Below are 19,852 nucleotides of genomic sequence, written 5' to 3' on the forward strand. Positions count from 1 at the left end.
CTGGGTGCAGAATTTTTTAGTTGCAGGCCTTTCTTTTCATTTCTTGGAATATTGTGCCAATCCCTTCTGGCTTGTAGTGTTTCTGTTGAGAAGTCAGCTGATAGCCTCATTGGAGCTCCCTTCTATATTACTAGCTATTTCTCCCTTGTTACCTTTAAGATTTTCTCTTTGTCTTTAAAATTTGCCATTTTAATTATGATATGTCTTGGAGTGACCCTCTTTGGGTTCCTCTTGATTGGGACCCTCTGTGCTTCCTGCACTTGCATGACTCTTTCCCTCACCAATTTAGGGAAGTTTTCTGTCATTATTTTTTCAAACAGGTTTTCTATCCCTTGATCCTTTTCTTCTCCTTCTGATATTCCTATGATGCAAATGTTATATTGTTGTTGTCCTGAAGCTCCCTTAAACTATCCTTGTTCTTTATGAGTCGTTTTACTTATTGTTACTCTCACTGGGTATTTCTTTCTACTTTGTCTTCCAGCTTGCTGATTGGTCCTTTGCTTTATCTAGCCTGCTTTTAATTCCTTTAGTTAACTTTTTTCCAGTATTGTATTCTTCAGTCATCCTCGTTCTTATACATTGTTTCTACGTCCTTTTTCATGCTGCCGTAGTTCCCATTAAGTTCCTCGTAGCTTCCATAAAGTTCCGCATAGTTTTCACTGATTCCTTGAGCATTCTCATAAGCATTATTTTGAATTCTATGTCTGATAGATTTCTTACCTTGAGTTCCTTTAGCTCTTTTTTCTGGGGATTCCTCCTTTTTTTTGATGGGATTTATTTCTTTGTCTACCCATTTTAGGTAACTGTTTTTGTTTGTTTTTGCATCTCAGGTTGTTCGACTTTGCCTTCCTGTATTCATGGGATGTAGTTCTGCGATATGTGGTAGGAATTCTTTGGGACTCAGTGGTGCAGTCTCTTTGTTCTTCTGATATGGATGCTCTAGGGTTGTCCTCTATTCTGTTTATGTGGGCTCTCTTGTTGTACTTGGGCTATGATTATTGATGGCTCATTCGTTGGTGAGTTCCCACCTCCAGCTGGCTGACAGGGAGTCACTGCCTCCATCTTGTCTTGTATGCTGTTGTACAGGTGGTGGTTAACAAAGCACGACTACCCAGAAAACCAAACCCATGCTAGCAAAAATACCCTCCTACCACATCTGCAGTATCAACAGCAATTGAGCGAAGATTACTAAAGGTGGAGAGAGATTAAGAATATTATAAGAAAGGAAAGAGGAATGTATCATGACGAAAGGAGAGAAAAATGATTTTGAGTGGGCAGAGGGAGGAGAAATAATAAGAGTAGGGAATAGAAACAAGATGAAAAAAGGGAGAAAATAAAATTTATAGCATAAGTAAAATGGGGAAGGTCAATGGCCAAATGAAATAAAAGGAAAGGGTATAATATGAGGCTTGAAATAAAATTAAGAAAGTAGTGAGCCAAAGGGGACAAAATTGCAGAAAAACCACAACAGGGCTAATAACAACGATAGCTGAGCAAAGATTAATAAAGGTGTAAAGAGAATAAGAATATTATATGAAAGAGAAAAGAGAATATGAGATGTCGACCATAAAGAAAAATGATTTTGAGAGGACAGAGGGAGGAGAAATAAGAATAAGGAATAGGATCCAGGCCAAAAAAGGGAAAAAAATAAAATCCCAAACTCAGATAAGCAAGGGCAGGAGGAAGGCAAACTGGAGTAAGACAGGGGGAGAGTAACCTATGAGATTTGAAATAAAGAAAAAATAGTGAAGAAATAAGAAAACTATTTGGAGAAGAACAGCAATAATCATAATATACATGCCAAACAAGCTACAGTTTATAAAGATGGAAAGAAAATAAGAGTATTATAAGAAGGGGAAAGAGAATATGAGCTTACTAAGGGAAGGAAGAATGAGTTTGAGAGGATAGAGGGAGGAGAAATAGTAAGTAAGGAATAAGAACAAGGCATAGCAAGGTGGAAAATGAAATTTACAGTGAAAATAAGAAAGGGCAGAAAGAAGGCAAAATGGACTAAGAGAGGGAGGGGTACAATGTGCGATTTGAAATGAAAATAAAATAAAAAATAATATAAAAATCTAAATAAAAAGAATAAAAAATAAAAGAAGATAGTCCATTAGTGGGACTACAATAGAAGCAAAAGAAGAAATATAAAAAAGCTATGCGAAAGAAAGAAAGAAAACACAAATTCCGAAGAAGAATGAGGTGGAATTCGTCTCAGCAGAGTTTGGCATTTGCCTTCTGTCTTCTCTTTCTGGATCTGTCTCTGGCTTTTTGTCAGTTCAAGGTCCTGGGGTGTGTCATCCAACTGCTGGCAGCACCGCCTGCATCACCTTTACTTACCTCTGGAGGGGCTTCTGCTGTGATCCAGAAGGTGGGACTCATGGGTCTCCCCTGGGAGGCGCAGTTCAGTTCTGGGAAATTGTGGGTCTGCTCCCCCTGCCCCTGCACCATCCGTCTTGGTCTGTCCCATTTTATTTCCAATAATGTATAGTTTCTGCTGAACTAGCTGTCTGTTTCAAGGGAGGTACCAACCTGTGTAATGGGGTCAACTCTTTCCTGCTTGGTGCTGATGGCAGCTCTGTGTGATGGAGGCGGGGCAGGGCCCTGTTTCCCTCTTGCTGCACCAATTTCTGATCTCCCTGCTTCGCAGGCCTCACTGGAATAGGGCCCTAGGAACCAGTGTATTTTGTCTCCCTGAGAGAAGTTCAGATTGGGCCCTTTAGGCATCTCTCTTTCTTTTGCAGATATGCACCCTGCAGGGGGTTCTTGAGCCTGTCCTGCCTGTTTTGCAGAGTTCCTCTGTTGGTGGTGCTTGCAGTCCTGCAGGAGATGGGGGAGTCCTGCAGTCCAGTTCCCAGTCCACTGCCCTTGCAGCAGACACAGTCCCAAACTCTCCACTCTGCGTGGCCTGCAGCCTGCCAGCTGCACAGGGCTGGAGCCAAGAAGTACCCTCACTGTGCACCTTTCTGATTGCCCTGCCCAGCTATATTCAGTGGGAGCAAACCTGCCCTAAATCCTTTCCCTTTGCTGGCAGGGCAGCTGTGCATGGAGTTCCTGCCCAGCACACCTCAGCTCCACTTTTAAAAGGCACTCCCATTGCAGCACTGAGTCACTGCCTGGCTTTCCAAACCCACCACCTCTCCAAGAAGCCAAAAGTCTCTCACAGTCACAGCCAGCTGCGGCCTGCTTCCATCTGACCCAGGTGCAGACAGAACCCCCCCACCCCACTCCCCAACACTCTTCTGGTTGGCATTTGCCTTTGCAGCTGTGGGTGTGCTGCTCTCTGTGTGGGTCTATAGCCTGGATCTCCCTGACTTTGTGCATCCAAGTCGTTCCTTGCCCGGGCCTGAGGCTTCTCTGCCCTGGGAAGGGAGGGAGCTGCAAAGCCATGATTTCTGACAAGGCTCTCCGTAGCTGCAGGCACCACGCGTGGGATATTTCCCATTCAGCCTACAAAATCTCTTTACTACCCATTGTGAAGCATGTTCTGTACTCCTTGGCTTCCAAACTTCGTATCAGCTAAGATTCCTCTGAATGTTCAGTTTATTTTTCAGAAGATCAGCCAAGTATCTGAGTTGGTGGCAAGGGCAAGTGGACTCACCTTCCACCTATTTGACTGTTATCTTTTCCCATTATTGACTTTCAAAGGGTTATTTTATCATAGGAGTTACTACACATTGGTTATCACAGTAATAACCTCTGCCTGTGGTATAATGGGCTTAGTCACTGATGACATGTGTTTTCCTGTATTTTTTTATTTTGGATATTTCTTATTATCCCTAAATTGTCTCCGTGATATTTCAGTGTAGTCTTCAGTAATCCTAAAGAACACTGTCCTGCTCCTGCCCAGCTAACTTGGAGCATACAGTTCCCTGGTGAGTCTAGGGGGAGCACAGACTGAGTCTAAGGAGAACAGCATGTGATCCACGGTGCAAATGCCAGTATTTATAGGGCCTGGGCAGGTCACATAGGAGTGTGGAGGCTCAGCATTTACACGTGTTTGCATACTAAGCTTAGAACAATATTCTTTACTTCTACAAAGAAATATGTTCTTCTGTGTTCCTTGAAGCTGTTAGCCCTGTCTTCTAGTTTTTATTCCCCTACGTTTAATAGAGACATGATATAGTGGATGCTATTGGCGCTCTGCCCAGATCCCTTTAACCTGGCACCTGTCTGTGCATCCACCTCCCTGCCCTGTTCCAAGGGTGCACAGCTGCCTCTTTTCCTGGAGAATTGTCCTGGGCTCAATGGAAGCTGAACAACCCATTACAGCATCCCCTCCCCAACCCTACTTTCTCACTCAAGATGAGATTAGCTCTGTGGTGCAGTTTGTTCTCCAGAGCTTCCCCAGGGGTCAGCTGGTCTTCAGCTGAGGCCACATCCTTGCTGGCGGACTTCTCTAGCTTGCATCCCCTTCCTGCCATAAGGCACTTGAACAGGAATCCCTGTCTTGGGTTCTGTATCTAGGGAACCCAGCTGAAGACATGTAGGTTCTGAGGGTGATTTTGCTCCATGTACAAAAGCAGTGTGTGCAGCAATAGCTGTGACCACTGGGCAACGGCATGCCAGGCCAAGGGAGCCAACACGCAGCATCACCTGGTTGCTGCTGTGTAGAAATCCCTGCCAGGGCTACCTGGGTCCTCCAATATATCGAGACGCTGGAAATTCAGATTTTTTAAGGGAAACATTCCTCTTTTTAAAATGTTGACAACTAAATCCACTAAAAATAATTCTGGGTGGGCAAACACTGTTTCTACCCCAAACCAAAAGCAAATCCACAACACAGAACAGACTCCAAGCTCTAAACAATCTTTTCCAAAATGGTGAAGGCTCATGGGGCAGTGGGGGCTGTGTCAAGGAATGCAGTACGGTATTGCTACATCCGTGGCTGGCGACGTTGCCCAGGGAGGTCCCCTGCCAGGCCAGAGGACAGCCACACCTCTTAGCATCCCATGTGTTTTATGAAGCAGAGGCCTGGTATGGGTAAGATATTGCTAAATGCCCACATAATTCTGAGATATTTTAGCTTTAGAATTCATGGGGGTGATTTGTTGATCTTATTGACCAAAGTTAAGGTAACAGTAAGAATTAACTGGGCCTTATTCCTGGCTTTGTTATTAATCATGAAGTTGGGCAAGCTGCTGCCTCACTGATCCTCTGGGCACCAAAATATGGCACCGTAGATGTCCCTTACACATTCTAGGAGGGCTTTAAGAAGGCATTTTTGTTATTAATATTACCTTTTACATATTATTTTTGTTAGTCCTTAATGTCTTATCACTTTCTTTATTTTAAACTTTATCATTTGGTCTTAGATCTTTTACAAATACTACATAGCTGGATTTTTATTGTTGCTTTTGTGCCTTTATATTTAATTTTTTCTGTATTTTTTGTTATTATTTCTTTATTCCATACTCTTTATATTTTAATGAGGATGTTTAATTTTTTCATACATTTATGATCAATGATAATTTTTGAGAGAGTCCAGTGTGTTCACTGTTATACCATGGAACCACCCCTTGAACAATGATAATTTTTGGACTTTTTCCTGATGTCCTACATCATATTCCACTTATTATATATATTTTTTGTTTTCTTAACTTTACCCCCTTTACCCCTGATCCTCTGAAAATTTGGTATCTTATTTCTGATCGAGTGCTGTTAACTCCCAAGTTCTTAAAATATATTGAAATGTGTATTTTCTGTTTAACTTAATTAATTACTCCCTAAAATCTTACTTCTTAACAAAACAAGATTTTTGATATACTTTTACTTCCTTTTTCTCCCACTTCTCCTCTAGAATGTATTGAAATCACCTGGAATCTTAGTTCCAAAATATTATAAATTTTTCCTTTAAAAACAGTATGCTTCTTGTATGTTGAGTCTTTCTCAACAGTAGCCAAATTTTTTAGCCACAGAATTAAATATGTACTTAGGCTCAACTAATTATTTATTTGTACAAAAAATTTTTCTTGAGTTATTCGTATGGATTAAAAAATTTCTCCTAAGAAATAATAGTGTGTAGATAATTTTTGACTGTTTTCATATATAACAATTTATTTTTCTCTCATTTGAATGATAGCTACAATGGGAGCCTCAAATGGTGGTAATTGAATTCTAGGTACAAACTCCTTTTATTCCCGATCCATATAGGATTTTCTCTTTATTTTTGAGTTCACAAATTCTTTCAGAACATCTTATATGTGTCTTTAAAATCATTTTGGTTCATGCATGGTACCATGCAGACCCTTTTCATCTGAAGTCTCAAGTCTGTCTTTAATTTGGAAAATTACCTTTACTTATTTCTTCCATCTTTTCTTTCCTTTTTGACTATCTATAAAATGAGATACTAATTGGAAATGTGATTGGCTGAAAGTAACAGAACACTTTATAAGCAGTTGCTTAAATGAGTAAAGACTATTTTTCTTCAGTTACAAGAAGTCCAGGTGTGAGCAGCTAGCACCTTTCTTTCTGATCCACATTCTTAGTGTGTTTTTGTTTTTAGTTTTGTAAGATTGCTGCAGCATCTGTAGGTAATGTGTCCATTTCCAGATAGAAAGAAAGAGGGAGGGTTAAGGGACAAAGAGACACTCCTCTGAGGCTTTGCCTTTTCATTTGGGAAGGTATGATGTCCCTAGGACTTCTACCTGCTTGTCATTGACCAAGCTTTGTCACATAGCCATTCATTTCCCATGTAACTGCGAGTGAGACTGAGGATTCAGTTATTTCACTTTCTCATTTTTATAGCAGAGGAAGACAAGGAAGAATAAAAGTGGGAAAAGGGATCAAGTCAGTCAGTGTATAAATGTCTGTCACAAATGGGTATAGAAACTTCTGGATCTCTCCTCCAGGTCTTATAACATTTTCCTCATAATCTTTATTTTATTTTATTTTATTTTATTTTATTTTATTTTATTTTATTTTATTTTATTTTATTTTATTTTATTTTTTTGGTTGTTTTGCTCATAGGAGGTCATTGTACAGTTTTCCAAGTTGGGTTTCAACCATGTCTATTATTCTATTTAGTTATTTAGCCATTTTTTGTGATTGTTGCTGTTTTATAGTTATTATTGTTTTTAAAACTATTTGCTGAGAGTGTTTTCCTGCACCTCCTCTGAGGAGAAAGAGGGTTCTGTCCTATTCTCTGGCATGGGATATAGCCATTTGATACTGATACTATAAAGCCAGATAGATGGTGGCACATGCTGAAACAGAGATTCAGAGGAGAATCTGTGAAGTGCAGCAGGATGAATTTAGGAACACTTTGAGGAGGGGACCTATCTATTGTATCCTCAAACTGTACCAAACTTCCTGCCATCCTTTAAATTTGCTGTATTCTCTCAAAGTTTGGGGGGCCTTTTCATTATGGAGTGCCCCCCCACTTCATCTCTGATAAATACCGGTGCAATTTAAAGAGGATGACTAAAATGATAATTTTATTTGAATCCCCCAGAACTCTTGCCCTCTGAGCAAGATGGCTGCTGCATGGGGGGATGAGTCAGCACAGAGATTCTGCCGGCTTCTCTCTCAGTTATCTCCCCAAAGCCTCCTTCCCCAGTCTCTCCTCAGGGGTCTCTATCCCACTCTCCCCTGCCTTTGCCGGAGACCAGGGTAAGTGGCTGCAAATATAAATGTTGCACTGGCCCTTTAAACAGTTCTTTGCGTCTCCAGTCGCCTGTCTCTGGCAGAGAGAAACCCTGCCGCCTTTCGCAGCTGGCTGTTTTCTGTGTACTTTGTGGGCTCTGGTGCTGTAGGTTGGAGATCCTTGATTATGGTTTAGACCCCACTCTTCTCAGAGGGATCCAATTGGCCGTTTCAATATCCTTCTGGTGCCATGGTGCTGCCGCCCGTGGGCGCCCCGCCTGCCCTTTTCGAGTTTTTACTGCACTCCTTATCCGTTAGATTGCGCTAAAGCCGATTCTTCTGTCTCCAAGGTTACAAGGCTTCTTTCTCGCTATTGTTCAGTTGTTTGTTCCAGGTGATTTCTCTACAATTTAGTTGTAATTCCAGGTTGGTCCTGGGAGGAGGTCAGCGTGACTTCCACTCACTTCTCTGCCATCTTGATTCTCCCCCTACTTAGTTTTTATCCTTGATCCTCCCTCCTCCCTTTACTCTTCCATCACATTCTCTCCAGGTTCTGTAAATTCACTCCCTGAATTTCTCTGACATCTGTCTTATGTTCTGCAGCCTCAGGAAGCACTCCTTAGTTCAGGCACTCACCATATTTGTTATAGATTATAGTTCTTCTTAACTGGGTTTCCTGCCTCCTGTCTTGCCCTCACCAGCTCCTGTTTTAAAGAATATGTTGTTTCTTTTATTAAGATGTGATTAAACTTGATTATTTCTACCAGGAAGCCTTCTCCAACCACTTTGTCCCTTCCTGTCCAACTAACAGAGGGTAGTTGGCCCTCTCTGGTTCCCATGGTGTTCGGGGCTTACCTGTGAACTTCACACCTTGTTAAAATCTTTGCTGCCAAGAGACTTAGAACTCTTTGAGGTCACAGACTGTGAGATTCATATTGAATAATCCATTGTAATGCCTACACACAGTAGACACTCAGTACGAGATTTTTTAATGAATGTTATGAATGGGTGTCAACCTATTATGAAACTGTAATGTTAATTGAATGAGTTAGGTAACCAGTTAAGCTCATAAAATCCAAAGAACTGAGTTTATAGATCCTATGTTACTTTTCAGGGAAAAATTTTGAAAATACCACATCCAGTATAGGGTAAACATGATTTCTCCCTGTTTAACATATCACAACCACTTTTTCAAAGTAGAGAAATGACAGTACAGTGAGAACCAGACTGTAAGGCTAAGAGATTTTTTTTCCACAGGGCAAAACCCCCACAAAGTGTAATTTATGAAGATACTTTATGAAGAGTGCACAGATAATTAATGAAGCCATACACTATTTAATATTTTTCTTTGACTATGCCAGTGTTAAGTCTGTGCCTTTCTTTTCTTTTCTTTTTAAAATTTGTTTTCGTGAAGTCCTGAGCATCAATGTAGCAGTCCTAAAGGTATGTTATATTCTTGAAAAAAGGTAGCATGGGAATGATCTGGTGACTGTTGCTTCCTCCTAGGGTGATCAGTCTGGCTGGCTGGTCACAGGTGAAGGATACACACTTGAAGCCACCCAGCACCAGCAACTTGCTGAAATCGATAGAAAACTCCAAGAACTCTCTGCAGCATCCCCAATAATGTCCAGCTTTTCTCCAAGGCTTGAAAACCAGAATGATCAGGTACATTAAACTCAAGAGTGCATGGACAGCTCAGGTTTATGTGTGCTAAAGCTAGTTCACATTGGATAACCTGCCAGTTAACTAAAGAGGTTTCTTCCCAATTGCTTTTTATTCCATGACTACAACTGCAGTGACAGTACTTAAAAAAAAATTATATTCTATTGATTATTCTAGTATAGTTGTCCTAAATTTCCTCCCATTTCTACCCTCTATCCTGTACCCTCCATTCTGTCAGGCAATCCTCACACCATTGTTTATGTCCATGGGTCTTCTGTATAAGTTCTTTGGCTACTCCATTTCCTATACTGTACTTTACGTCCTCATGGCTGTTCTGTAACTATCTATTTGTATTTCTTAATCCCCTCACCTCTTCACCCATTCCCCCATACTCAGCTCCTATCTGGCAACCATTAAAACCCACTCTGTATCCATGATTCTGTCTCTGTTCTTGTTTTCTTAGTTTGTTTTTTAGATTCAATTGTTGATAGATATGTATTTATTGCCATTTTATTGTCCATAGTTTTGATCTCCTTTTTATTAAATAAATCCCTTTAACATTTCATATAATAATGGTTTGGTGATGATGAACTTCTTCAGTTTTTTCTTGTTTAGGAAGCTCTTTATCTACCCTTCAATTCTAAATGATAGCTTTGCTGGGTAGAGCAATCCTGGCTGTAGGTTCCTGCTTTTCATGACTTTGATAATTCTTGCCAATCCCTTCTAGCCTACAAAATTTCTTTTGAGAAATCAGTGGACAGTTTGCAACTCTCCTGTAGATAACTAACTGCTTTTGCTTGCTGTTTTTAAGATTCTTTATCTTTAACCTTTGGCATTTTAATTCTGATGTGTCTTGGAGTTGGCTTCTTTGTATTGGAAATCTCTGTGCTTCCTTGCACAGAGGCATGCATAGGACTTGCATGCCTATTTTCTTCATCAAATTAGGGAATTTTTCTTTCATTATTTTTTCAAATAGATTTCCAGTTTTTTGCTCTTTCTCTTCTCCTTCTGGCACACCTATGATGTGAATGTTGATCATGGTCAGGAGACAGAATAAGGAAGAAAATGGTTAGAGCACTAATTAGTCCTTTGAGAGCCATGTTTCTTTTTATTCCTCTTGTTCTAGTTATTAGCAATGGTAGCCACTTGTCCCTTATTCTGACACATTCTTCTGTCTCCTTTAATTCAACATCAAGCAGTTAAGCTCATTAGGTTGATCACTGACTGTCCTCCTATGAGGGTTTGGAAATGAATGTGTTTCCTCTTTTGATAGTTCCCACAAATATTCTTTTATAAGGCTAGTAGAAGGTGTAGAAAAACAGAAGAATAATAGCAGCTTTGGAAAAGTAAAATTCTTTTTCTCCCTGTTATTTTAAAGTACTTCATGGGATCTAGTTTGGGGTTGAGTGGTAGTTATCACCTGAAGAGAAAATGGCTGGTCTTTTGTTATTTTACTAACCTTTTATCAGTTTTGTAAACACCTTATCAAATCATTTTTCATACAATCTTAGATGCATGTGATTTTATTTAAAAAGATTTAAATATCAGTAGTCTATAGGTAATACTTTTGCTTTCTAGGGAATCTTTGCTCCAAGCTCTCAATCAAAGTTTAGGGATTTGGCTTTGGGCCAGTTGAAACTACCTCAGGGGAAGAGAACAGTGCTGAAATGTTCTAAAAAAAGTTTGGTCATTGACAAGCCTTTGTGGAGCCAACTTAGCTTCCTTAGGTTGTGTGTCTAAGGGCCAGACACAGCTGCTTCTGAGTGCTTTACACAGCAATAGTGGTGGTAGTGGAAACCACTAATTTCTGGATTGGGATCAGAGTTCTTGGAAAACAGAGAATTGGAATCTCTGTTTTCACCCACATGTACCCCTGGATATTGACACTAATTACGTTGGTAGTTTATTTATGTTGCTGGATGCCGTTTCTCAAAGGGGGCGGGCCAAGATGGGGGAATAAAATTGTTCAGGGTTATTCTTTGTTGTTTTCCTGTTACAGCTGAGTTGTTTTTTGTTCTTGTTAGATTTCAGGGGTAGCTGACATCTGAAAGCCAAATAATGGCTCTAAAGATGGAAAATGTCTTTTTCATGGCTGTCAAATGTTATTCTTGAAAGAGAAACTGAGAATTTAGAGATCTGTTTAGCCATTAGGACTTTAAGTGAAGCATGGCTATGGTCAGGTTCTGTCATCGTCATCTAAATCATATTTTCAGAGTTCACATTTATGGCTCTGATAAACTATTTAAAAAATAATAAAAAGTAAACCAGTACATTGCATATTTGTTATGTACTAGGATTATATATTTTTATGTGGGATATCATATATTTGGAGGGAAAAGAAAAAACTGCATTTTGGGACTCTCACTGGATGCAGAAACAGAGATATGACATCCTAGTTGTTGAAAAATAATTAATGCTTCTTGCATGCAAAATAAAGAATATCTTTTGAGCCTTTTGTTCAATTTCCTCTTGGCATTTTCTCATTTCTAACTAAAACCAGAACTGCACATTGAATTTTCAAGCCAGAAATGCTAACTTGGAAAATTATTTTACGGATATTATTTTTGGATTGGAATTCTTTTTGCATAAATACACTGAAAAGTATCTTGGGATAAACCTGGCATATCTATTCAGTTGATGAATGGGCCCCAATCTATTGCTGAACCACAAATATTTATAGTGAATATTCACGTTATTTTTATTTTTTAACCCTTCCTCAAACCATTAACTCATTAGTAAGTTTTCTCCATGCTTCTTAAGAAAGAATGTCTTTTAAGTGAAATATAAATTTCTCCTTTTCAACAATCAATTCAACAAATATTAATTAAGTGCTCACTGTGTGCAAGGAATTTTAGGGCTCTTAAAGATAAGTCAGGCAAATATAGAACTGTAGAGTTAAAAGCTTTCAAGTTCTGGCTCTTCTACCTACTAGTTCTGAGGACTTAGGAATTAATTGGAAACACTCCACACTCTAGTTTCCTCATAGTAATAATAATAATAATACTAATAATACTATTCTTTAAAAGGGTAGATGAGTTAATCTATGTAAAGTACTTAGCAGTGTATGACACAGAATTCAACCAATGATATAATAATAATAATAATAATAATAATAATAATATGACTTAAGGAATTTATTTCCTTATGGGAGGCACGGACTATACATAGATAATTGAGGTACAAGAAAAAATAGGTTAGCACAATAGAAAGCAATAAGCAAAGTATTGTGATGGTTCAGAGGGAAGAGAGAGAAAGCATATCCAAGAGGAATATCAAGAAAGTCTGTTTCTGTAAGTGAGGGACAGGGGGCTGAGAGGAACTTGTGGATGAGGCAGAAGGGTCAGCGGCCTAGGAGAAGACTGTCACTATACATCAGGAGGTGGAAAACTGGCAGCCTGCATGGCAGATTGGGCTCACAGGTGGGTTTCCTTTAACCCACAGAGGGTTTACCACCTTTTTTTTTTTTCTAGCCAACATTTAACAATTGGGTAACTGCATATAAAAATCTGAATTTCTATTTTTTTCTGAAAAATTAGGAAACCTGGCTACATTGGGCCTGAATCCATGTTTGGCTCACTACAGGGCTGAGCCAAGTAGCAACTGCTGCTTTATGTGGAGTGCAAAGCGTGTAGTTGGCTCCAGTAGCCACCACTTCATAGTGTATCACAGGCCCTGCATCCTACTTCATGCATTTATGTTGCTTGTCCAGCCCCTGCACAGGCCATCTTTCATCTTTCATCTTTCATGTGTTCATCTTTGACTGCCAGCCTATTTCATGAGAGATGCTGTGGTGGTTGATGCTAAGTATCCAGATTAGTATGTGGCTTCATCTCTGACCTTAAAACAGCTTGTATTGGAGGATAGGATGTAAACACAGAACAAGTTGTGGAGTGATCATGTAATGAAACAAAAAGTACCACATCACAGGAACTGAGAAAGTATTGGTTGGGGGAGCACAGAGAAAGAAAAAGTTATTTGAAGGCATGATGTTTAAACGATTCCTTTGGATTTAAAAAAAACTTGGTCCAAAAACTGTTTCCCAAACAGTTGAAACATGCAGACTTTCTAACTAACCTGACTATTGCAACTATGAAGGTGCCAAGTTGGTAGGCACGTTAAGACTAGGATGATAAATGTGCCTGAGTCATAATCATTTGAGGGACTCCAAAATGTGACTCATAGATTAAGAAAGTATTGATTTTTATGAAAGGAGAAGAGAGGAAACCTTCTTTTCCTTATGAGCTTGCTGATTATAATGTTCTCATGTAGATGCCCTGGCCTGGCTCTTAACTTTATGGCAGTATTTTGAAAGCACCATTTGGCTTTTACATATCTGATTTCCTTTTGTAAAACAAAGTATGTGGTTGCATTCAGAAGAATGAATGGCATATTACTGCTGTGGGCTGTAATGTGAATAATATCATGTGGCTGCAGTTTTACATCTGCTTTTTATTTTCATTTCATCTTAGCAAAAGAGAACTAGTTGAAGCATTTTGTTAAAGATCTGTGGTTTAACTGTGAATACTTTCCTGTATTCATCTCCTAACTCTCCAACAAATCATTTCTTTTTTTCCATGTATTATAAATTCCACCATAAAATAGAGTGATGTTCCATAATTTTGTATGGTATTTCTTATTTGTAGCTGTATTAGATTCCAGCTTTCTCCAGAAAAATCTAAGATACAGGAGTTATATAAGCATTCAGTTTCTTAAATCCTTAGCAAGTGGATTTAACAATACATTTATTCCATTTGGCTCTTGTAAAATAATATAATTTATTTATCTTTCATGAAATCAGTCTTACTAAATCTAGAATTCTAGTTCATTGTAAGATTTTTTTTCTTACCATGGGAGAGGGTCTTCAGAAATGGTTCTCATTGACAAGACTTATTTCTTTGTTTTTAAACCAAGTAGTTTAATTGAACATAAAGGTTGTCCTTAATCTGATTTATTTTCTTGTTCTTAAAATGTTGATTCAGTAGTACACAATTGAGTAAGACCAACAAAATATCAACAAACACTTGATTGAGGAAAATTATAGTTGTGTTTATGTCTTTTGTTACCAAGAGCATCCTATTGCTGATAGCAACAACTAACTGCTTTTTGCCTCTTCCTGTTTCAACAGTAGATAAAACTGAGGAAATATAAACCATTGTTTAACATGTAAACCTGAAAAATTTTTTACTCTTGAGTCCAGGGATTTTCAGAATTCCAATAATGGCCATGTAGTCCAGATGACTTCAAGTTACTTAATAGCCTGGCTGAAGGCAGGAACCTAGGAATTTCTTACGTATGCTAGTCACAAGCACAGAAATCTTATTGACCGTCTGTTCAATTCCCAAAACTATGAAAGTATGCCACTCTTAAAAGCATGCAAATTTGGACTGGGGAATAAACAACATACTTCAGAGGTTCTTGCCCCTAATGTTAACCTATCAAACATTCCCAGTTAAATCTGAGGAATTGACCTATATTTTACAGATTACTTTGAAGCTTATATTTATATTTTGTTTTTTTTTTAATGTTAAGCCTCCTGTGTAGTCAAGGTTTTTTTCATTTCATGGCAACATTCCAAGATGATAAAAATAGTATGTCTGAAAGATTTTACCCCTACTTCTAGTACTGCCTGGCAAATGATCCATCTGATGACAGGTAAAAGCAGTAGCCTATGAAAAGTGTAGCATTACTTTGAAAACATAGGAAAGCTGGCTTTATTTAGGCAGCTTTGTATTTTTCTGGCCCTTACCTCATGCCTTATTTGCATGTCAGATAACTTAGGAAGATGTGGATAATTTCCTCTGTATTTGGCTTTTGGAAAAAAGTTTACTTAACTTCAAAGACCACTCTTGGCTCAGTCAACAGCATAGATATTTTTGTAAGGATGAACTTAGAATCCCTTGGCAATCAATAAATCAAATCAACAAGTATCTATTGACCTCAGGGAGAGTCCTCCTCCTGTGATTCCTTAGATATTCTGTGCATATCACAAGAGCTTCAACTGAACTGAATTTTACTTTTTACTGAATAAATGCACTCCTATATGACTCAGAAACACAGAAAAGGCATGGATGGTCAGAAAGTCTGCTCAAATATTTATTATCATAGGAGATCAAGATATTTCTTGATGATCATGAAAACAGACAGTGCTGGTTGGCACATTGATGAGACAGTAGAATCTTTCCTGGTACCCCAGAGCTTCTTGAATATACCACTGGGCAATTTTTGTCAGAATCAATGACTATCTTTTCTTGCTTCCTCTTAGCCTCTGCTTTCACCAAATGCTGTCCTTTAAATATTTCAACTATATGGTTATGCTATCAGAGACCATGACTGAGTAAAGATGTTACATGTCTTTAGGTCTAACTGTAGAGAATTACAGACACATAAACTATTAGAGTTTGAAGAAACTTTATCGGAAGAAATTTAGACCCAGAAAGAGAAAGTGACTTGCTCAAAAGTACACAGCAGAACCAGGGCTAAAATCCAAATCTAACTTTCAGGCCTTGTAGGGTGCAGAGTCACATTGTCAGAAAAGAACAAAACTTTTAAGGTGCAGAGTCACATTGTCAGAAAAGAACAAAAATAGTCTTGGTAGAAATTTTCTTGTTTTCTTAAAAATTAAAAATAGCTTATTCTGCTTATGAAATTAATGCTTATTGTAGAAAACTCAGGAAATAAAAATATCTAAGAAAAACAAGATAAAATAATTAAAATTTTTAGCATAATGTTAAATTTCCTTCCAGTCTATTTATCTGCAAATGTTTACACACACACATATACATACATACATATATACATACAAAAAAACCTATAGTATACCAGTTAGAGTTCTTGGTAAGAAACAGAAAAGAACATTTAGCTTGGACTTTGAAATTAATTAAGTGAAGGAACTATTTATAGATTTAAAGGAGCCAGTAAGGGCTGTTAGTACACCCACAGTCTAGCAACAGTGGGTAGGGGGAAGAAAAAGAGCATTGGAGCTTTGAGGTCTAGAGTTGTGATTGAAAAATCAGCCATTAAAAGTTGTAATCATAGAAGGTGTGGGCAAAGGATTAACCAGTCCTTTCCCTTTCAGCCTGAGAATTTGGGCTGTCATTAATTAATTTCCTAATTGTTTCTCTGGCAAGTGATGAAAGTTAGAATTTCAAAAACGTTAGGAGGCAACCTCGCTTATGCTAAAAATGACCCTTGGATTGGGAGAATTCTAAAGACCTGAGGGGGAGGCCACGCTTCGAACTTCCCTAAGTGCAGTGATTCTTGTAGCTAGGCGTGTCCCTTGCTGGGACCTTGGATGCTGTTCCTATAAAGTCATTTCAAGAGATGATGCTTCTATTGGGTATAAAGCTTTTAAACCAGGGTAGCTTCCATGCCCCTTGTGCCTTTACTGTGATGACAAGGACTGCAGCAGAAACTGCCATTGAAGAGGGATACCTGACTGCCTTGCTGTATTTCCTGTCCTAAATCTGTCTGAATAGGCTGACTCCAAGTGTGGTCTCTATTTGTCTTTGAGGATGAATATGCAGCTGAATCTAAGAAAACCTTCCTGATGGGCACCTCAGGAATGCATCACAGCCAAAACCATAGTGCTGAAGCAGCAAGGGGAAGGGGAAAACACCCCGAGCATTCTTTCTCTGCCCTCCAATCCCTTAATGCTCCTCCCGCAACGTTGACCAAAACTTATCACAAGACAGAGGTCAGACAGAGGGTCTGATTGTCCCAGCTTGCATCAGGTGCTTGCCACTGTTTATCATTCTCCCAAATATGGGATGTGCATAAAGCTGCCATGAATATTCACATACAAAATGAGTAATACATTTTCCCTTTCTCTTGGAGAGAGTCACAGGAATGGAATTGCTGGATCATAGAATAGACAGATGTTTAATTTTTTAAGAAACTGCCAATTTTCCAAAGTGGTTGTACTATTGTATACTTCCCAACAACGTATGAGATTTCCACTGTTTCACACCTCTCCAACATATGGTGTGAAACTTTTTCATCTGGGTTCTAGTGGCTGTGTAGTGATATCCTACTGTGATTTCAATTTGCATTCCCTGATGCCTTAATGATGTTGAAGACTTTAAAAAATTTTTTTTTATTTTTTAATTTATATTTTATTGATTATGCTATTACAGTTCTCCTGATTATTCCCCCTGTCCTCCCCTCCCCCCAGGGTCCCCGACTCCCTCAGGCAGTCCCCCCGCCATTGTTCCTGTCCATGGGTCATGCCTATACGTTCCTTGACTTCTCCATTTCCTCCTATGCTGTACTTTACTTGCCCATGGCTATTCTGTAACTACCTATTTGTACTTTTTAAAACATATATTTTATTGATTATGCTATTACAATTGTCCCATTTTTTTCTCCCCTTTATTGCTTTCCTTCCTGCACCCTCTTCCCACCAGCATTCCCCCCACCCCACCCCAGTAAGTTCATGTCCATGGGTCATACATGTAAGTTCTTTGGCTTCTCCATTTCCTATATTATACTGTTCTTAACTCCCCCCTGTCTATTTTGTAACTACCAATTATGCTTCTTATTCCCTGTACCTTTTCCCCCACTATCCCCCTTATCCCTCCCTGATGATAACACTGAAAGTGATCTCCATTTCTGTGATTCTGTTCCTGTTCCAGTTGTTTGCTTAGTTTGTTTTTGCGTTTTTTTCGGTTCAGTTGTTGATAGTTGTGAGTTTCTTGTCATTTTACTGTTCATAGTTTTTGATCTTCTTTCTCTTAGATAAGTCCCTTTAACATTTCATATAATAAGGGCTTGGTGATGATGAACTCCTTCAACTTGACCTTATCTGGGAAGCACTTTATCTGCCCTTCCATTCTAAATGACAGCTTTGCTGGACGGAGTCATCTTGGATGGAGGTGCTTGCCTTTCGCGACTTTGAATGCCTCTTTCCAGCCCCTTCTTGCCTGCAAGGTGTCTTTTGAGAAATCAGCTGATAGTCCTTTGGGAACTCCTTTGTAGGTAACTGTCTCCTTTTCTCTTGCTGCTTTGAAGATTCTCTCCTTATCTTTAATCTTGGGTAATGTAATTATGATGCCCCTTGGTGTGTTCCTCCTTGGGTCCAACTTCTTTGGGACTCTCTAAGCTTCTTGGAGTTGCATGTCTATTTCCTTCGCCAGATTGGAGAAGTTCTCCTTCATTATTTTTTTAAATAAGTTTTCAATTACTTGCTCTTCCTCTTCTCCTTCTGGCACCCCTATGATTCAGATGTTGGAATGTTTAAAGTTGCCCCAGAGGTTCCTAAGCCTCTCATTGTTTTTGAATTCTTGTTTCTTCAGTCTGTTCTGGCTGAAAGTTCATCTCTTCCCTTGTTCCAAATCTTGGATTTGAGTCCTGGTTTCCTTCTCTTCACTGTTGGTTCCCTATATATTTTTCTTTATTTCACTTTGCATAGCCTTTACTTCTTCCTCTGTTTTGCATCCATACTCAGTCATTTCAGTGAGCATCCTGATTACCAGTGTTCTGAACTCCACATCTGATAGGTTGGCTACCTGTTCATCATTTAGTTCTATTTTTGGAGCTTTGATCTGTTCTTTCATTTGGGCCATATTTCTTTGTCTCAGAGCACCTGTTATGCTGTAAGGAGTGGAGCCTTAGGTATTTGCCAGGGTGGGGCAACCCAGTTTGCTGCGTTGTGACACAGTGTGTGGGGGAGGGGTCCAAGCAGGAACAGCACTGCTTGCTCAGCTCTTGCCCTGTTTTCAGTCACTTCCCTCACTACCCACAAGCAAATTGGGCCCTTCTGGTGCTGATTCCTCGGTGAGTGGGTTTGTGTACGTTCTAAGCCACTGTGGGATCTCCAATTAACTCTCCTGTGAGGCTGGAAGTTTCTTCCACTGCTGCAATCCCCCGTCCCCCCATATTTTTGCCTCCAGAGGTTTTGAGGTTTTCTTTTCCTGCGCTGGAACCCTGGACTGTGGCGTCTGCCTCGCTCCCCAGTTGTTCCTCCCGGTTTATCTGCACACAAATGTAGGACCACCTGGTCCTCCAGCCACTGCCTGGCTGCCTGTCCTCTCCACCCCAGCTGTCCATCTCCACCCCTCCTGCCGGTCTGGATGAATGTTTCTTCTTTAACTCCTTGGTTATTGGACTTCCGTACAGTTGATTTTCTGGCAATTCTGGTTATTTTTTGTTTTTAAATTTGTCCATCTTTTGGTTGTGCGAGAAGGCAAAGTGTATCTACCTACACCTCCATCTTGGCTGGAAGTCCCCTATTTGTACTTCTTAATCCCCTCACCTCTTCACCCATTCTCTCTCTCCCCCTTCCCGTCTGGAAACCTTCTAGTAACTAACTTCTTTTCTCTTGCATTTAAGAGTATCTCTTTATCTTTAATCTTTGGCCTTTCAATAATGTGTTTTGGAGTGGGTCTCTTTGCATCCATCATAATTGGTTCTCTCTGTGCTTCCTGGACTTGCATGTCTATTTCCTTTACCAAATTAGGGAAGTCTTCTTGCACTGTTTTTTTCAAATAGATTTTTAATTTCTTGCTCTTTCTCTTCTCCTTCTGGCTCCCCTGTGAGGTGTATGTTGGTCCTCTTAAAGTTTTCTTCTTGTTCTGAATGGTTGTTTTTTGCTTCCTTATGTTCCAAATCA

General features: G+C 39.3%; 1 protein-coding gene across 1 annotated transcript in view; it reads left to right on the forward strand.

Moving 5' to 3' along the window:
- Window positions 1–19,852, forward strand: part of FSIP1 (fibrous sheath interacting protein 1) — a 185,997-nt gene that overhangs the window by 49,256 nt on the left and 116,889 nt on the right. Inside the window, exon 8 of the mRNA XM_054565599.1 lies at window positions 9,091–9,249. Within this exon, the coding sequence (XP_054421574.1) occupies window positions 9,091–9,249 (159 nt within the window). The remainder of the gene's footprint in view (window positions 1–9,090; window positions 9,250–19,852) is intronic.

Source organism: Pteronotus mesoamericanus, unplaced genomic scaffold (genome assembly GCF_021234165.1).
Source record: "Pteronotus mesoamericanus isolate MK-2021 breed Mesoamerican mustached bat unplaced genomic scaffold, CSHL_Meso_final contig_164, whole genome shotgun sequence".
NCBI lineage: Eukaryota > Metazoa > Chordata > Mammalia > Chiroptera > Mormoopidae > Pteronotus > Pteronotus mesoamericanus.